This window comes from Onychomys torridus, chromosome 3 (genome assembly GCF_903995425.1).
Source record: "Onychomys torridus chromosome 3, mOncTor1.1, whole genome shotgun sequence".
Lineage (NCBI taxonomy): Eukaryota > Metazoa > Chordata > Mammalia > Rodentia > Cricetidae > Onychomys > Onychomys torridus.
In genome coordinates, this window is record NC_050445.1 from 62,004,417 (window position 1) to 62,025,179 (window position 20,763).

General features: G+C 42.5%; 1 protein-coding gene across 2 annotated transcripts in view; it reads left to right on the top strand.

Annotated features, from left to right (window-relative positions):
- Slc25a13 (solute carrier family 25 member 13) overlaps positions 1 to 20,763 on the top strand; it is a 180,098-nt gene that overhangs the window by 133,528 nt on the left and 25,807 nt on the right. For both annotated transcript variants that reach the window (XM_036181810.1, XM_036181811.1), the window contains exon 14: positions 14,007 to 14,147. In XM_036181810.1, the coding sequence (XP_036037703.1) occupies positions 14,007 to 14,147 (141 nt within the window). The remainder of the gene's footprint in view (positions 1 to 14,006; positions 14,148 to 20,763) is intronic.

Sequence of the window (20,763 nt, forward strand, 5' to 3'; positions counted from 1 at the left end):
TGAAGAGATGTCAGAACAGGAACTCAAGGCAGGAACTGAAGCAGAAATCATGTTAGAGTGGTGCTTACTGATTTGCTCTCCATGGCATGTTCAGCTTGTTTTCTTATACAGCCCAGGAGCACCTGTCCAGGGGTGGCACTGGGCCTCATCAATCAAGAAAATGCCCTGCAGCCTTGCCTACAGGACCCTCTGGATGAGGGCATTTTCTCAGTTGAGGTAACCTCTTCCCAGATGACCCTGGCTTGTGTTGAGACAAAATTTGACTGGCACAGCGGCCCAATCTGTGACATTTTGGCAGAGCAGCCAGAACACATTAGGACATTAGTGTGCTTGGATCAGAGCTGCCTTTGGACGCTAGGAAACGCCATCTTTGTATAGGAAGGTCCAGCTTTCACGACAGGCATTCAGCAAGCCAGATATCTTGTTGCTGACTTCTTTCCTTTCCTTTTTTCAGCAGTTACAGTATTTGATTTGGGACTTTAAACACTGAGGCTATCAACTTGTTCCTAGTAAATAGAGAAGGGGTTTGTCATGATATGAAACTTTGAGGTTGTGTTTGACAAGAGGTGTCCTAGAGTTAAGGTCCTAGATCAGCATTAGCTGATTCTGATAGTCATTGTCACAGTAGAATAGGCGGACCCCAAATGTCAACAAGTTTGACAGGTCTCTAACTTAATTGCTTTTTAATGTCAAATAGATTCCACTTTGGTTTCCTGGCCAGGCTCCTAAGGGCCTATTAAAACCCCATGAAGCTGAAAATATGAAATTTGATGTTTATAAAATGTGTAAACATAATAGCCCCTTTCCTGCCTTGCTGTGTAGTTAAAAACATTAAGAATAGAACATTCCAGTTTGGTATCTCAGGAACAAACAAGTAAATGGTAAGAAGAATCTGCTCTTACCTTTTTTTTTCAGCGTTGTGAAATTCATATACCCAACCAAAGGAGAAAAATCCTATATTGTTTCGTGGTTAGGCGCGTACGGCACCGTAGTTTTAGAGAAATTCGGTAGACTGGGTCTGCCAGAATGAAGTCCCATGGGTCAGGTGTGTAAGCAGCAGTTATTTATTTATTTATTTATTTTCTCCACAGTTTAGCATGCTGGACGGCTAAGGCTGAGGTCTTGCCAGAAGTGCTTTCTAGCAATGATCACATCCTCTCATTATCGTCACGGGCTCCCTCTCAGTCTGTGTGCTGTATGTGTCCTAATCTCCTAGGACACCAGTCACAAAGTAAAGCCAACTCTATGACCTCATTGCATTTGAATTCCCTCTTTCAAAAAGTCATACCTCAAAATGTAGTCTCATTCTGAGGTACGTGGAAGTAGAGATCTTGTGTACAAATTTTGAATTGTATGATTCAGGTTCGTTAGACTAGGATCCTAGGTATGTCCAACACACATGTTTCTCAAGGTAGCTATGAATTCAGCTCAACACAAAATGGTCAGCTACCTTAAAATGTAATAGGATTTATGATTCTTCTCTTTGAATTGTGTGGTTCTTTCCTGAGGTTGAACATGATATCATGTCCCAATTTCAAAAGGTAAGCAAAGGGTTTTTTGTTTTGTTTTGTTTTGTTTTTAACTTGGAAGAAGGACTTCCTGATTGTGGGAGGGTGAGGATGCTTTTGTGACGGACCTGACCCAGCGTGGAGTGAATGACCTTGAATGACCTCTTGCAACTTGTCCCATTTGCCAGCTTGTCTGGGAGGCTGCTGAATGTCTGTCTTCAATACCTGACTGCTTCTGAGTAGTGCACATTAATTTAACCCATCTACTGTTACTTGATAGATATCTGTTTTCTATCTGTGATCTCTATAAAGAATAAAAACACTTGGCCTACATTCAAATTATTTTGATGCTTCCATTGACATCAAGTCAGGATGACTAACTGGAAAAATACATTGAACTTAAGAATTCTAAGAAACCTATTTTCTAACTTACTCAAATCTCAAATGCTGTCACAATTGTATATGTTCATATTAATGTGACACATCATTAGGCATTTACTAGTATAGAACTTATTTGTATGTACGGTTTTGTTTGTATCTATATAATCAAAATAATATATTTGGTTTATTGAAAAAAGTCATCCAATAACTTTATATTAATCTATTTTTGACACATGTAAGCACATATTTTAGAATGTCAGTGTGCAATTAGATATTCTTAGCACATGTCATTTGTGAAAAGCACTTTAAATCTAAGTACATTCAATTGAGCATAATTAAAATATCAAGATACATATTCTTCATATACATTTTGCCACTTAATTTTTTAAGTAGCTATAAGTATCTTCCATGTGAATTCAAATTAAAGGAAGGTGATTAAATTATGGATATATTTAATGCGTTTAATTTAAAATGTAGCAGAAACTATACTGTGTTAAAAATATGTAGTGCTGTGTTTCTGTGGACAGCAGACCGATGGCTTCACTTGTATTTAAAGGAAGGCTGTTAGTGCTCACAAGGCTGTTGACTGGAGACTTTTTTTAAAAACTGACGTACTTGCTTTTGACCAGATCCCCCAGGTCCTAAGAATTAATGTTTGGGGATAGTGTCCCATTTAGTGAAGACAGTTTACAGAAAGGCTAGTTGTGTTCAGACAAATGAAAGAAAATAGATTATGGAGAAAAAGGAAGAGGAGGAGCTCCTGAAGATGTAGTGTATTTAGATGGATGATACTGTCTACAGTCAGGATAATGAGCCTGTTCAAGTAATTTGGAAGGCATATATGACAAGAAAACCTATCTCTCTGTACCCATTTACCTAAAGAACGCTGTCAGTTTAGTGAGGTTTATTGAAGGTCATTGTTCTTTAGATGTTTAGAGAAAATGGGCACTACATCAGGGTTAAGTTGACTTTCTAAACTTTTTTTGTTTAAAGTCTGTTTGTCTGAAAGAACTAGCTATACTCACCTCCAACCATAATGTGCCCTGTGCATTCAGAGACATTATCAGTGAAGGAAATCTTTTTGTAACACGGGAAGAAGAATTGGGGTTGCAAACTTGTGAGGAAGCAAAGATAGCAAGCTTATAAAAACATCTAGGCATTGACCAAAAGCAGCTGTGATAGAAGCCACATTTTAGGTTCTTTGCTGACTATCCATCTAGCCCATTTTAGTGAGAGGGGATATTAGAAGAAAAAAACTATAATTTTGCTTTGAGCCCCAAGAAATCATATCATGTGAAAAATTAGAGCATTTTGGAAATGATGATGCTTTGTGTGGAGAGAGCCATACTCATTTGAGAAGCTTGGTGTGTGGGCTCCATGCTGACATAGTTATGGCTTCCACAGCCCATTTCCCTGTTTGGTGCTCTCGGGCCACAGGGTGTAAAGGTGGATTGTGAGGATGATGGGAGGCAGACAAGAATTACAACAGTCCAAGCTGTTATACAGAGGTGTGAACTGTGGTGTATGTATATAGAGGGGAGGTATCTGTTGTTCTGATCCTGAACTAATGTTGTATTTATGTAAAATCTATGCCAACCAGAGTGACCACTTTGCAAGCCTATGTCACTAAAATAGAAATTGTCACTACTTGCATGTTTCTCATATTTTGATGATTTGGGGTTATAATTCCGACTTCTTTATGTATATTATTATGTATAATTTGACTTCTTTATGATTTGTTGCCTTATCTACAAAGAAGAATGGGATAAATTTGTTAAACCAACTCTATTCATTTCAAAGCCATGTCTCCTCATATTTCTTTGGTCTATCTGAATCTTCGGTTTATTTGCTTAACAAAAGCATCACCAAGTTATGGGAACTCTGGTCCGGATGATCAGATGGACCGAAGTCATAAGCAGGCACTCTACTCAAAGAAAAAAGAAAACCAAAAACCTGTTTCAACACTTAGCTTCTTTAATAATAAATCAAAATAAAGGTTCCGAGCTTTGGTTTGAAATTAGGCCATTCTGGGCTCTTCTCTCCTCTCTCCTCTCTAGAAAGACAGCGATAACAGAGCCTGTAAGGCATGAATGGAGACAGACGATGTCTCTGTGGGGTTCAGCACCGTACCTGCTACACTGCACGTGCTCCACAAATGCCAGACTCAGGCCTCTTGAGAGGAGGGATGAAGACAAAGGGCTGGTGAGGCTTGTCATTCACGGCTTATAACTGTGACTTGTTTCTGGTCATACCTAGGGACCATTCATTCCTAGTAAGTGAGTCTAGAATGACTATCCTTCCAAGGGCCTAGGATGGACATTAGTGATAGAGTGCCTGCCTAGTCTGCACAAGGCCCCTCATTAGCACCAAAGATGAAAGACTACTCTTGTCTTAGTTGTTAGGGAACCTCTTCATTCCAGAAAGGGACATGCAGGATATCGTGTACAGTTGGCACTGTCAGAAGTTTCTCTAGATGATTTTAGCAGTGGTCACAGTGTGGAGGGGGGGGGGGGGGATGGGGACGGGACAGCTTTCCTAGAGGAAAGGCCTTGTACCTCCTGGTACTAAGAAGGCCAGAAGGACTAGAGAGTTTACACAATCAAAAACTAAAGAAATGAAGGAGATGTTAATAAAGAGGCAGTTAGCCAGGCCATGGTGGCTCATGCCTTTAATCCCAGCACTCAGGAGGATCTGTGAAATCAAGACCAACTTGGTCTGCATAGCTAGTTCCAGGGCAGTCAGGGCTATGAGGAGGGATCCTGTCTCAAACAAAACAAGAAAAAAAGGTGGTTGGCTGTTAAAGTCCACTACAGGGCTGTATTGCTTCTACTGGGAAAGCCCTCATATCCAGCAAACCACAGATTGACAAAGAAAACTAAATGCAGCATATTTCGATCTTTGCATTGTACTGTCAGTGTCTGGACCTCTTCTGGCATACAGGATCCCCGGCTAACTGTCTTCTAGATGAGATGAGACTCATGGAACTCAAGAGTTAATAAAGCTGGAGACTATGCTAGAAAGATTGTTGAGCTGAATTCCTTCTTCGTAGTTGATGGGACTGATGCTGACATATATATCAAAAACCAGTCGCCTAGCTACTCCTGTTTACAGGAGAAAAGATCAGTCAACAGCAACCGACTGGGCCACTGGCACATTGTGCTGCTTGTGTATGGCTTTCAGCAGCCCCTCTGTCTTTGGGTTTTCTCATTTATTTGTCGTATGCTACACTTTAAACTTTTCTGGCAGTCTAATTCATGAATGGGCACCAACAAAATTCTCCACATGAATTTATTCAGACTGTCTTATTTTTTAACATCTCAGAAACTGAACTGAGATTTTGTTTAGGAAAACAGCCTTGAATGTTAAATTAATTTGGGGAAATTATATTTTAATAATGTTTGACTTGATTAAAAGAAAATGTGGTGTTTTGTCTTTTATAACACCTGCATTTTAAAGTGTGTTATGGGCACACATACATTTATAACATTGAATCTTTTTATTCCTTTTTTTTTTTAAGATTTATTTATTTATTATGTATACAGAAGAGGGCGCTAGATCTCATTACAGATGGTTGTGAGCCGCCATGTGGTTCCTGGGAATTGAACTCAGCACCTCTGGAAGAGCAGTCAATGCTCTTAACCTCTGAGCCAGCCTGGAGTGTTAGCATTGAATCTTTTTAATAACAATAGGTGATTCCTTAGTCTTCAACTCCTTTGTCTCTTTTTGAACAAACCACAAAACCTGTAATTTTCTTCATTTTGGTCGTGTGTATTTTACACAGCTATTTCCTACTAATGATACTTTTTGCAAACAAAAGTAGTGAAGTAAACTCTTTTTGTATATATCAATTCAGTCTCTCAACTCTGAAGATATGTAATATTTTTGAACATCAGGTTCTTGTCTTATAAATGCCATAGGATCCTTTTTGGCTAGTGTTCAGGGAAATGAAGCGAATAGTCAGATGTTTTTGTTAAATATGGTAACTGCCTGGGTAAGAATCCACATGGCACCGAACTTACCCATCTATGGGTCATAGGTACACAGAGTAGACTCTTATGTGTACACACAATAGGACCCTGTGACTCTAGGTCCCCTGCTGGCAGGTACAAATGTAGCTCTCCATTGTGTTTAGATACTTGGCTGCCTGCTGTGGCTTGCAGGCTGTTTGTGTTGAGTTTAGCCAGAGAATACACAAGTGCTTTCCTCCTTAATCATCAAAATCATCTCTGTGTAACTTCTTGTAGAGCCCAAGAATATTATTTTGTCATCAGCTCCAAGTGGGCTTGGCTTTGGCTATGTGTCACGACTTTAGCTCTTCTAAATGTAGCTCAGGCTGGCCTAGAACTTACTTTCCAGCAAAGTCTTTAGATTTTCTTTTGATTCCTCTTTCATATACAATACATCCTGACTGCAGTCTCCCCTCCCTCCACTTGTCCTGCCCCCACCCCCCTCCCCCAGATCCACTCCTCCTCCTTTCCCTTCAGAAGACAGCAGGCTTCCCAGTGATACCAACCAAACACAGCATAACAGATACAGTAAGACAAGGCACAAACCCTGATATCAAGGCTAGATGAGGTAACCCAGTAGGAGGAAAAGGGTCCCAAGAGCAGGCAAAAGAATGAGAGACACCCCCTCCACTTTTAGGAGCTCCACAAAACACTAAACTAATAACTGTAACATACGTGCAGAAAAGCTAGTGCAGACCCATGCAGGCTCCATGATTGCTGCTTCGGTCTCTGTGAGCCCCTGTGAGCCCTGTTTAGTTGGTTCTGGGGGCTATGTTCTCTTGATGTCTTTGACCCCTCCGGCTTCTACAATCCTTCCTCCCTCACTTCTGTGGGGTTCCCTGAGCTCTGCCTACTATGTCGCTGTGGGTCTCTGCACCTGCTCCTATCAGCTGCTGGAGGAAGCCTCCCTGATGTCAGTTGGGCTAGACACTGATCTATGAGTATAGCAGAATATCATGAGCAATCATTTCATGAACTTCTTTTGGTTAGTTGTGTTTCATCCTACCCTAGGTGTCTGGGCCATCCAGCTTCCGATTACTGGCCATCTGCAATGTTGCATGGGCTCCCTCCTGTGGCTTGGGCCACAAGTTAGAGCACTTGCTGATTGGCTGCTCTCCCAAGTGCTGAGCCACTACATCTTGCAGGCAGGACAGGTGTGGGTTGAAGGTTTTGTGGCTGGGTTGGTGTCCCATCTCACCGCTGGATTCCTTGCCTGGTTACAGAAGATGTCCATAGCTTCCATTACTAGGAGTCCTCCCTAGGGTCACCTTCATAGGTTCCAGGAAGTTTCCACTGCACTAGGTTTCCATATCACCCCCTAAGTGCTCCCATTCTAGTAGTCTTTCCATGTCTTCTCTCCCTCTGTCCCTTCCTCCCTGACTCCTGTTCCCATCCCCATCTGCCCCAGTCTACCCACAAAATCTATTCTACCCCACAAAATCTATTCTATTTCCTTTTTCCCAGGGAGATCCATTTGTCGACAACCCCCTACCCTCACCCCTCAGGGCCCTCCTTAGGACTCAGCCTCTCTGGGTCTGTGGGTTGTATTTCTACACTCTATACCCTTTCTTCTTACTCTAAATGCCCATTGTCCTTGCATACTGTGGGAATGACAGTCCTTTTCTCACTTTCCTGCCTCTACCACAGCAGTCACCTCACTTTCACATCAGGTCACCTACCAGGCTTGATTGTATCTGACGTCTGCAGATCTTGTTCACTGATTCACCCCCTTCTTTCTAGAAGCCCCATTCTCCACCGTTTCCCCCCGCATTTCTAGGACACTACAGTATAGTCAGTGTTTCCGTTCACTGCTCTTGTAATTGTCCTTCCAGCCTCGTTACAGACTCCTAGGTTGAGTTACAGTGGGGTGTGCCCTCATCTGAGTCTTAGCTCTCATCTCACATTGGGTGCTCATGACTCTCTTTATTATTCTCTGTCCTGTGAAATAGCTCAATGTTAGCTCAACTCCTTTGACCTCACCTCCCATTCTACATTCCAACCCTGTTGGCCTTTATTACACCGTTGCCTCTCACCCCTCCCCTTCTCATTACAGACACAATTATATTAAGTGGACCTTTTATCTCTCATCAATCTGCTAAAACGCTAATCGTTACCCTGAGCTTGGTTCCCTCTTTCCCAAATTAGCACCGAACACACCCCTTTGTTATCTAAGCCTCTTTCCAAGTCTTGGATGCTCCCCTGCAGCTCCTAAACAGTCTATGTTTACATGCCCTGTCCTTACTCAAACTTAACCTCCATATCCACTGTACATGTCCCTCTTCAGCCTGGTGGTCAGGGTCCAGTCCTTCTCCCCAGCCTGGTCTTTCCATGATTTGGCTCATTGGTTTCATTTTTGGCTATTCTCTTTCATACCCACCTGTTCTATATAGAGTAGCGGTTCTCAATCTATGATTAGTAAGCCATTTGGGGGTCGCATATCAGATATCCTACATATCAGATATTTACATTATGGTTTATAACAGTAGCAAAATTACAGTTATGAAGTAGCAAAGACATAATTTTATGGTTGGCGGTCACCACAACCTGAGGAACTATATTACAGGGTCGCAGCATTAGGAAGGTTGAAAACCACTGGTCTAGCGCCAACCATTCTGGGCATGCCTTCCTGCTGCCGTGATAAGAGGGGTTAATATGAGCCCAGCCTTGTAGTGCTTGCCCTTCATCCCAGCAGAGGCAGGCAGAGCTCTGTGAATTCAAGGCCAGTGTGGTCTGCATAGTGAGTTCTAGGTCATCCAGGACTACATCTCACTACAGGGTAATGAGACCCTGTCTCAAAGCAACAACAAGAAGAACAAATACAAATATGTTCTCAGACCCATGTGAGTAACTCTACTTAGTAGCATCTAAGCCTCACATTCTAGCTCTGTGACACCCTGAAGCTTAAACTCAGCTTTAGTGTGTTCATTAAAATGAAAAAAAAAAAAAAAAAGGTGACTATTACGAAGACCAACTCCACCCCCACGTTAGCATAATGCCTGGTGTACAGTAAGTAACTGGCGCTGTAAGTCTTGTTGTACTTATCTTCCTGACTGATGTTTTCTTTGATTGATGTGCTGCAATGGTCCATTACCCAGAGAACCCTCTCTCACTGCTTTGATGTCATTTCTTCTCACACTACGTTGTGTGCAGCCTATGGCTCTTGGACCACATGCAAACCAGCAGAAAAATCCTAAGTCGTGTAAACCATGCTTTTGTGTGTGTGTGCACCTGTGATTCGGGAGGTTACTCAACTTGATGTCCTCAAGCATTTCCTTTGTGGGTAACAGTCATGTTTAATGACACCGGGGATTAGACACCGGAATCCTGAGCTCTCTTCTGTTGCCAGCAAACATGTTATCTTCTCATGTCCCAGAAGACTGAAGATAGGAGACACCTTGCCCTCCTTTGAGTTGTCTTGTCTGGCCCTTATCTCTGTCATGTATGCTAATTATTTTTTCTCACATGCTGTCTCTTCTGCTTGCTGTTCTCTAGCCCTGAGTAAACTGCTGGACTAATATGCAGGTATTGCTAAATGTGAGTGCTAGCTACAGTCTGGTTGGCTCAGACGATGGAAGTGCATTTCCTCATCTATCTGGGGGCGAGAAGTCCTGAGACCAAGGTGCTGATCTTTGGTGTTGGTCCCTCTGAGGCCATCCTCTTTGGCTACAGTTGGCTGCCTTCTGTCTGACTATTTTGTTTATTTGGGCTTATGGTTCAGAGGGATAGGTATCCATCATGGCAGGGAAGTGTGGAAGCTATTGATAATGTGACCACAGAAATAGGAAGCGGAGAAACATGGATCTTTAATAGTGTGCATGAAATAGAGAACAAATGGGAAGTGGGCTAAGGCTTTAAACTCTCAAAGCCCACCTCCATTGATGTAATTCCTCCATGGAGTTTGCACCTTCCTGCGACATCTCCAGACATTGCCACTAACTGGGGACCAAGGTTTCAGATACTAGCATTGAAGGGGGACATTTCTCATTCAAACCTCCACAGCAAGCCTCTGTTTTATTCTATCTCAGTTGGAGTCGGTAACAGAAGCTAGAGCAGGAAACACAGAAAGAAGTCAGTGCCCTTACTGTAGGGACAATATGCCACTGTGAGTTCAGTAATGCAAGCCTTCTTTGAAACCCACCAGAGACTCCCGAAAGTCATAAGAAAATGATTTGTGACAAAAATCACGTGTACACAAAAGCCAGTATCTTCGCACAGCCAGAGCTCTCAAGTGATGAGGGACACAAAGCTTTGTGGACAATAGGCGTTCCTGTTCATTGTTGGCCCATTTGAGGTATCTTTGATCTCACAGAGGAGGGATATGGCCAAGGTAGTATGAATGGACAATAGAGCAGGAGTTGGAAGAGCAGCAGGCGGTGAGTGTGCTGTGCAGTGATCAAGCCCTGGAGATGCCCAGACACTGTGTGTGTGCCTCATGATAAGCATCTTTGCTCGGTGCCTTCAAGTCTCGTTTCCTTCCCGCCAGACCCCGAAGGACCTGTTTCATCTTCGATACCTTTCCAGTGTGCCACTTCGGGTCTGTAGGTTTTTTATTTCTTAGTCTGCCAGAGCCTAGGCATATATCATTCCATTTTCCTGGTACCACTACAGTTTCTTTCGGATACGTCTAGTCCCAGCAGCCGTATGAATTATATGAATTATGTTTTTTCTCTTGTGTCATCTATTCTAACTTGCAGTCTAGCTCTGCTGGTCCTAAGAATTCATGTCTGTCTATTGTCTTGGAGTTAGGGAGTTGAGAACAAGTTCCTATTTTATTGGGTATGTTGTTAACTTTCACAGGTGTTTGTAAAGAAATAAAATAATGAGACAATTCTGTGCCTAAAAATTATACCTTTCATAATGGCAATGCTTGGCTGTGAGATCAAAGGAAAACATAAAAGCTATTCTCTGAAATAATATGGGAGATGGGAATTAGAAATCATAGCTTTCATGGAAGCTGAGGAAACCCTCAGAATTGACAGGCATCCTACAGATTGTATAATGAAGAGAATTTTCAGGCTTCCATGTGCATTATTACATAGTAAGAATTTTAACAAGCAGAGATACAGCAATTCTTAATTAGTTATCTGGTATGGAGTGCAGAAGGCACTACCCCTTATAGGCTCTACAGTTGAATGCGCCCTGGCCTGGGCACAGAACCAGCACCTGCTGAGAAAGGGAATAGACCCTGTACATGAGAGCCACTGCTCTGCCTTGAGCCCCGGGCAGGTATGTATTTATCATTTCTTTGCTTTTTGTAATAAATGAGGTAATTTGCCAGATAAATGACCTGAGACTGTGTCTTTACATGGGGCATTCAGCTGCCTCCTGACCTGGTGTGAGAGGGCTGGCCTGAGGATGTGTTAGGTTACCTGATTGGGGCTTAGAGAAATCAGCCATAGTGCCTCTTTGAAGCTTAGCCTCCTGCCCCTTGCATACTCTATGAAAATTTTCTCTACTCTGAAAATAACAAAAATCAGAAAGAGAAACCAGTCTGTAGGCTAATTGCATCCCTGTGAATCCTCTCAACAGTGTTGTCTTATAGACCTATGTACTCTTTGTTTGTAGTGCTGCTGGGAATCAAACCCAGGGCCTTGAGCATTCTCTTACTGAGCTTGAACCTATCCTCTTTTATATTTCACTTTTGTTTTTGATAATGATCTTCACTTTAATATGAAGAGCTCTCTGGTCCAGAAGCACTAAGAGAATCTTCCCTGTGTACTTAATATGGTCACTAAGTTCATTTCATTGTCTTTCTGCTAACCTTCATCTGCTGACTGCGTGTTGTGTAGGAAGCACCTGAAACTCCATAGCATGCTTTAGGGTCGGGGAGCAGGGGCTTTAGTCCAGGTTGCTGCAGGAAGCTGCAGTGCATGAGGAAACAGCTTTTCTGAGTGGAGGACAAGGTATAATTGTATAGACTAGGAGGACACAGCAGCCCCAAGACACGCTATCTCAGGCTCTATATCCTACTTTTTGAGCCTTTCCTGGGACCTCCCAAGTTGTTTGGAAAACCTCCTTAGAAAAGGAAATGGACAAAACATGGTAGGAACGGACAGGGAGAGGTAGCCTATGTCTGAGAAAAGGTGAACACACCATTGCTCTGTAAATACAGAGACAGGGAAAGTCTGCTTTTTAAGAACAAATGTGTTGATGAAGATATTTGACTTAGAGTTTCTGTTGCTGTGAAGAGACACCATGGCCACGGCAACTCTTATAAAGGAAAATATTTAATTGGGGCTGGCCTACAGTTTCAGAGGATTAGTTCATTATCATCACTGTGGGACATGATGGCATGCAGGCAGACATGGTGATGGAGAAGGAGCTGAGAGTTCTTCATCTTGATCCACAGACAGTAGAAGGAGACTGTGTGTCACACTGGGTGTAGCTTGAACATATAAGACCTCAAAGCCCACCTACATGCACAATGACACATTCCTTCCAACAAGGCCACACCTACTCTAACAAAGCCACACCTCCTAATAGTGCCACTTTCTATGGGCCAAGCATTCAAACACATGAGTCTACAGGGGTCATAGCTATTGAAACCACCACAATATTAAATTGTTGAAAAGAGGAAAACAGTAAATGAACATTGTCCTCCCCTTTTTAAATTAACATTGTTGTTCTGGTAACATATGGTGTACACAGAGATTTAAAATATACCAAGAAAAAGACTAAACTCTGTAATTTTATCACCGCTGCAGTATCCCTCTGGTGTGGGTCTTCTGTGCATGTTATAACACTTGCCAGTTGTACACACATTGAACATTTAGCACAGTGGTCGGTACCTTGTATTCAATGAACAGGCATATTCCTTTAGTCCTTCCTCACCGTTGGATATTTATGTTGTTTCTCAGTCTCTTTTCTAGCTATTATAGTTTTATGCATTCCATTTAGTACAGGCAGGTGGTTTGAAAGGATGCATGCATTGAGTCCTGAGAATAGAAAACCTTCCAGGAGGTACTTTTGTTTGATGTTGACCCCAATTTATCTGTTTCTATGATGGCATCTTATATGCTGTGTTAGCCTCATATCTGTGGTCTGGTGTTAGTGACATTATTGCACAATAAATATTCAGAATTGTGCTGCTGCTTCATTAATTCAGTCGGATGATTGATATTGCTGTCTTTGTGATTAAGAAATAACAAGTTGAAGAATATTAAGAAGAAAATCATAGTTGCTTATAATGACTGTGGATTTAGCTTCAAAATAAGGTTTCTTTCCTGTATTGCATACTTTAAATATTTCACTGGTGACCTCAGGGTTGTGGTGGTATCCATCCATACTGAAACAAATGAGCACACAATGTACAAAGCTTAGAATGTAATCAATGTAGTTCATGTTTCACAACATTGACATATCATTTAGTTTATGTAAATAGAGTGAATCTACACACAGGCAATGCATAAATAAGATTGTAAGAGTCACTCCATAAAGTGGTATTTGAAGATGCTGCTGTTATTTTATTATTTTGTTGCTGCCCTTGTATCTTTGGCTTGGGTGTGGTGGTAGCAGTTATCAATACTTCCTACAATCAGTTTTGTTTCCTGGTGCTGGGGATTAGACCTGGAGTCTAGTGCATGCTAAGGCCTTGTTCATGCCCCTGAAGACTCCTTGTCATTTCAGTGTGAGTGGGGCCAATGGCAGCCTTCCTCTGGTCTTGGTCTTCTTTTGTCCTCCACACTGAGGAGGCAGGAACTCTGTACTTGAAGCCTTCTACACCACAACTAGATTTTGATTCACACTTATAATCCCTAGCTGCATTTTTAAATTTCTTGTTAAAAATTGAATTGCATTTTATCTCTCTGTCTCTGTGTGCATGAATAAGTGAAGGTCACAGAACCACTTAGCAGGAGTCAGCTCTCTTTCCACTGTGTGGGTCTCAGGGATTGAACTCAGGTCCTCAGGCTTGGTGGCAAGCACCTTTACCCACATAGCCATCTTCCTGCTCCACCACCTGTTTTAATTGATGGCTAGGAACTAAGCTAATTATCCTATGAGGACAGACTATCCTACACTTTGCTCAAAGATGTTATTCTTCTCTTCTGCCCCATTAGCATGTCTCAGCTTTGACCCTACATTTTCCCTTTTTTTTTTTCTCTCTCTCTAGGCAGGAGGTTCCCAGGTAATTTTCACAAACCCTTTAGAAATCGTCAAGATACGCTTGCAAGTGGCTGGAGAGATCACCACCGGCCCCAGAGTCAGTGCTCTGTCTGTGGTGCGAGACCTGGGCTTCTTTGGCGTCTACAAGGTAAGTTTTCTTTTCCTTGTTTGTCTAATTAATGTTATTTCAAGGGCACAACGGCACTTCTAAAGGCAGCTCATTTCTCCACCTTGACAAGACATTCTGCTGGAACCCATGGGGCACTATTGTGCCAGTTAGGAGGTGTCCCTTCCTGACATCTGCCAGCAAACTGTCCTTAGAGAGAGGAAGATGCCAGATGACTGTGATGGGCATGGCGCCTGATAGAGAGGTTCAGAGCAACTCTCCAGCACAGCTCTTTTTGGACTTGCATTGATATAAGAACTGGAAGTTCTCCTCTCTCTCCCCCCCCCCTCCCTCTCTCTCTCTCTCTCTCTCTCTCTCTCTCTCTCTCTCTCTCTCTCTCTCTCTCACACACACACACACACACACACACACACACACACACACACACACACACACTCGTGTGTGTTGTAGGGGGCGCGTTTCATATGTTTGGGTGTGTGAACAGACACATGTAATGGCCAGAGGTCAGCATTGGGTGTCTTCTGTTGGGTGTCTTGGGGACCACTGTTTTCACTGAACCTGAAGCTCATTGGTTGTCTAGACTAGCTTGCAGTCAGCCCCAGAGACGCCTGTTTCCACCTCCCCAGCTCTGGGATTACAGGCATGCGGCTACACTTAGCTTTTTATGTGTGCTCTGGGGACCCCATACTGAAGTCCTTATCCTTGCATGACAAGCACTGTACAAACTGAGCTAGCTCCCCAGCCCCAGAACCAAATTCTTAGATCAAGATTTTACTTTTTGATCCTACATATATTCTGGTACTAGGTACTAGGTGAGTATTCTATATTGGTACCTCATCTTAATTATTATAAATCTCACTCACTTTATATTTATAAACTAGCTTTCCAGGATGACAGTGTCAATTTTTAGTGGTGGTTTAAAAAGTTTTCCCTACTCTTCTACCATAAGGTTGTATTGGAATATGCAAGTGTGATGACATACACCCTTAGTCCCAGAGCTCAGGAGGCAGAGGCAAGTAGATCTCTGTGAGTTCAAAGCCAGCCTGATCTACATAGTTTCAAGCCAGCCAAAGGTACACAGTGAGACCCTGTCTCTCTCTGTCATACACACACACACACACACACACACACACACACACACACACACACGACACACAAAGCTGTGTTGTAATAAACTGAAGTCATCTGCATCTATGCCCACTGCTGAATTTTATAACAAAAGATACTCACTGTTCTCAAATAAGATTTCAAAAAGAATTTGTTGTTGACTCAAACAAATAAATCTTTGGGAATACGGGGTGAAGGAAATTCAAAGTCTGCCCAAAGCAGCTTAATTTATATATGCAGAAATATATAATTAATAAATTATGTACAGATCACGAGATGCTTTATTCAGATTAGTTGTGAAGTTTGAAGCAGTGTCCCATCAGTATTTTCTCTGCCTTTACACATCTGCTTAGGTTGATTTCCAGAGTGCATCGCCTCCATTTTCACCTCAAGCCATGCAGGTGAAGCTCTTTTGACTTCGTGGTCTTGGACATTTACTCCATAAACACTCCCATTGAGACACTGCTGCCTTCTCCTCCCCAGTCATCCCAAATGGGTGGAACAAGCCCTGTCTGGGTAACAACTGGCCATGCCAACCACTTTGGGCATTCAGTGAGGTGTTTGAGTTCCCGCTCCCTCAATACTTTCTCCCTTCCTGTTTTGGGCTTCTGCAGGTGACCTCACTGAAATTCAGAGTTGTTTCCAATGAAGATTCTTTTAGTTAACTCCACCTGTCCAGATGGTTCTCTGCATTCCTCCAGGTCATATGACTATTAGGGTACCCCATGATCTGAGCCTTCCCAGAATCAGACAGCATGTGACTCTCTCTACTGGGATTAATCTCAAACTAGCATGTGCTAGTTTGGAATAAATATGTGGATGTGGGCTATTTTGTTTTTAACTTTACATATTTGGTGGGTGTGTGTGCATGCACATGAAGTCAGAGGGCAAATCTCACTTTCCATCTTATTATGGATTCCTGAGGTCAGACTCTGATTGTCAGGTTTTGTTAAGTGGCTGTACCTACAAAGCCATCTCTAAGGTTCTTAATATGTTGGCTAGTTTATTTTTAAATAGCACTTAAGATGCTACAATTGGGCAGTGAACACAGTGGCTTTAGCTATTTTGTTTGCACACATACGACCAGCTATGAGAAGTAAACAGTACTGTCATGAGGCATGGCATAGATCAACATGGAGAGAAAATACTTTCTGTTCTAACATTTTAGGTCCTTGCTGTCTGTGACATGATGTAGTGGCTTGTCATTATGACAGGATGCCAGGCAGTCTTTCAACAGGCTGTGTAGTAAAAGCCACTTGGTACTATGGCAATGATTGTTCTCGAAATATCTCTGCAGATGAGATGGTAGAGACTTGTTTGCTGATGCAAGAGCAGGTTGTGCGACTCCCTGCAGATGACACTAGACTGGGGCTTGGTGCCTTTCATCTCCACATTATGTCACACTCTTAATCCCCTCTAAGGCTCCTGGGGAGTCCCTGGCACCCTGATTTTGTAGTTGGGTGAGCTGCCAGTCATGCTATTTGAGCTGAGACTGAAGCCCAGACGTCGCTTGTTTGTGCTTTTGTGCTAAAGTTGCTTTGCTGAAATGAGCAAGATCGCTCACGTTTGAGCAAGAGCACTCTGCCATATAAAGTTAGTTAATTACTAGTCTAGTGGTTTAATCTAGTTCAGAAGCATTCCACACAGCTTGGCGCTGCCTTCCAAAACGCTGTTTTGTGGAATTGGTAATTACCACATGAAGTTACTAGTGTTTTTGAGCTGAAAATTTTGGTTTTATTGTGTGAAAGTGCCCTGGTCATCCCCACCTTCCTGCAGGCATCCTTATCAACCAGGTTCCCAGAGACCCAAGGGTTAGTTCCCCAGCAGTTGGGACCTCTCTGGTGTGGGCCGCCTGTGTCACCACCCAAGATGGATTCGATTCTGTTATTCAGTTTTGTCTTATGAACCTGGACTCCAGGTCTCTCTATCTCACCTTTCCATGGAATCAGTGAACTGCCCCACCAGGGAGCATCACAACTGTGGCTTTTCGGTGTGGTTCTGGGTGATTTTGTTTCAGGATGTAGAGCTCTCTACTTAGAAAGTATTCGTCTGTAGTTTCAGTTGGTTAGAAAAAATGTGAAAGGTTAGAGCAACCCAGTACATGAAGGCTGTTAGTTGTTCTCAGCTAAGTCTAAGGGGAGGACCCCTGTCCTAATTTTTCTTGGGACACATGCTCTTCCTTCTCCTTCCCAGGGTCCTCTTTGTTTGCTGTTATCATTACAGTGTTGGAAGCAGGCAGGGTGAGCGATGGGTTCTGTCTGTGTGTTTAGGACTGCTGAGCTTAACCTTAACTGAATTGATTTTACCAACCAGCCTTTCTGGTTTTTTTTCTTTTTTTCTCTTGAGTTGACTTACAAAATACCTTAGAATTCTGTGACCTCCCAGTCTTGCCTTAAAAATACATTTACAACTGGGGGGGGGGGAGTGAATACAGTAAACATCTTACACTCCTGAAGTTAGAAATAGTTAAGTGAAACAAAAGCCTTCTCTGAAATGGTAACATTTAGCGATTTAGTTAAAGCATACAGGAAATAGCTGATTGAAATAAAGGGAGGGTAAGTAATTGACTTTGAAAGACTAATATGTTTAAAAAAAAAAAAATCTCCTACACTACTTTTCTTCAGAGCCTGAGAATGCAAGACCCGGGCTTGCAGCTCCAAGGTGGAGCATTTACCTGGCATGCACAAGGCCCTGGGTGCCATCCCAGGCAATGCATACCCAGAATCATATCCTTCTATATGTAGATGGATATAGTTCTCTTATCCTGTCTTATGGCCTAAGTTCCTACAGCATTAATTAAATCATCTATCATAGGAAAGAGGGCTGTGTGAATATTCCCTTTCTGTTAGCACTGTAGTTTATAAGGCTTGTCAGTTAGTATTGAATGGCAGCTCAGCTAATAGAGATTAAACACAGTTTCACTAGAAAGCATTGGTACAGTTGTTTCTCTGAATTCAAAACTTGGCCAACAAAGCAACAAGAATAAGCGCCATCATGTATTGACAGAAGATTTTTTCATCTGTGATCCCAGAGGTTAGCTGCCCGTGGAAGGTCGCTTAGGAAAATGGGCTCCACTGACTCTGTTCTAATCAAAAGCATTTGCTTTATTACACCATAGATGACATTATTCAGATAGGTTTTTTTTTTCATCTGTATACATGCTTATCCATTTTGTGTAAACAGAATTGCCCGAACTATTGTCAGTGTGTTCTGAAGGCAAGCATAACATCAGTACATTTGTTTCAAACGTTCACATCATCCAGGCTATATGAGTAAAGCTCTACTTCTTTGTAACCCAAACTATTGCAGAGTATCATTGATTATAAATCCAGTGTCTCTAAGCACGCTGCATCTGAATGAAGTCTCTTCTGTTGTCTTAACAGCCACATGAAATGTTTTTAAGGTTCGTGTGTGCGTGCTCGCGTGTGTGCACATGTTTGTGTTGCTCAAAGTATTTTTAATCTAGCTTCCTAGTATCGGTAATTATTGTTTCTTTCCAGTTTTAGAAGTGTTGGAAATAGGTAATAACAAATACAAGAGATTAGTGAAGCGAAGCGGTGTTTAATATGCAACTCTGCAGAATGGGATGCAGCATAGAGAATGGCTGGCACATTGGTTTGGTATTTTTAAAGTCTTCCAAACTTGAGACATCCCTATCCTCCTTTCCCATAGGCTGGAACTAATGAATAATTTGGGCCTTGAAACTGCTCCCTTTTCTGATCATTACCTGTGACTTTCTGACTCTCAGAGTTCTCAGACAGCTGATGTCAGCCTCCATCCAGGGGAGAGAGGGCTTGCACCTCCTGCTTCCCTGTAACTGTGATGAACTCTAAGCATGCCTCATTGAACATGGACCATACCAATCTCTCCCTTACAGAGATATTAGAAGTGAGGCCATGGAGACTATCCCAGTGTGTGCATGGCATACTTTTGTGAGTGTGTATGAAGTACAGGTTCCCAGCAGTGATGCTGTTAAGTCAACATGTATGTACATTTCAGTGTTAGTGGGTTTAATCATATTGCATCCATTTACCAATTTCATCCTATTTATATAGTAGCACCTATAGAAATAATAATACCCCCTTTGCCTGCTTATAAAGTATCTTTCTATGTCCTTCTGTCCCACATGAAGAAAACAATTGTGCAGGTATTTCTTTGGGAACACATCAGTTGAAAACTTCCTGACACCAGGTAACATGCTGTTGTCATTTTGCATCCACTCTAGTGGCCGTTCCCATCCACCCACCCCTTCTTGTATCTTTTAACTGGACCTCTGTCTAAGCCTCCTTGAGGGCTTTCTCTGACTCTTAACTTTTCGAAGACATAGCAGCTGGAATGATGTAATAGCAGCTGGAATAATGTAAATAAGATTAAGTTACTCTCTGAGTACATGCATTTATAGAAGCTTTATTTATAATTGCCCAAGGCTAGGAGCAAAGAAGATGTCCATTGGTAAATGCGTGGATGAACATACTGTGGTATATTGGACAATGAAAAATTGCTAAAAAGAAATGAGGTAGGGGCTGGAGAGATGTGTCAGCAGTCAGTAGCACTGGCTGCTCTTCCAGAGGACCCCGTTTCAATTCCCAGTTACCCATATGGTGACTCACAACTTTCTTTAGCTCCAGTTCCAGGGGATTTGATGCCCTTTTGTGGTCTCCACTAACTTCAGGCATATGGGTAGTGCCCAGACATGGCAGGCAAAATATTAATACGCATAAATTAAAATTGAAAAAATGGAAACGAACCATACAACCTAAAGAGACACCGGGGAGCCGGGCAGTGGTGGAGCACGCCTTTAATCACAGCACTTGGGAGGCAGAGGCAGGTGGATCTCTGTGAGTTCGAGGCCAGCCTCGGCTACAGAGTGAGATCCAGGACAGTCTCCAAAGCTACACAGAGAAACCCTGTCTCGAAAAACCAAAAGGGAGAGAGAGAGAGAGAGACAGAGACAGAGAGAGACAGAGAGAGACACAGAGAGAGACACAGAGAGAGAGAGACACAGAGAGAGAGAGACAGAGACACTGGGGAAAGGTAACTGCATGTTACTAAGTGGGCGACACTACTCCGAACAGTCTACAGGACATCTTGAAAAAGCAAATGTGGAGACAGATTAGTCAACACACTAAGATTGGAAGCTGACTCTGGTGCCTGGCAGAGTTGTGGCCACTTAGAAGGTGGCTGTGAAAAGCCAAGTTACTACACACAATTTGGTAGCTAGGAAAAGTCAGCCTTCAAGAAAACCAATACATCAAATGGTGCTGACGGCTCTTCCCCTCAGAATGAGGCTCAGCTTGGGCTTTCTCAGAAAGACGACCATTGTGGTCACATTTCCATTCAGTTTGCTAAGAACACTAGTGACCATCTGATATTTTCTCTGTGCCTGTGTCCCTTTCTCTGCAGTCTTTGATAATGGACTTCTCTTGTTCACTGCTGCTTTGTAACCTTTTCTGGTCATGAGTAGACACCAAATAATTGGTTGTTGAGCAAATACGTGGTAACTGAAAGCCAAATGTTTCCCCCCATTACA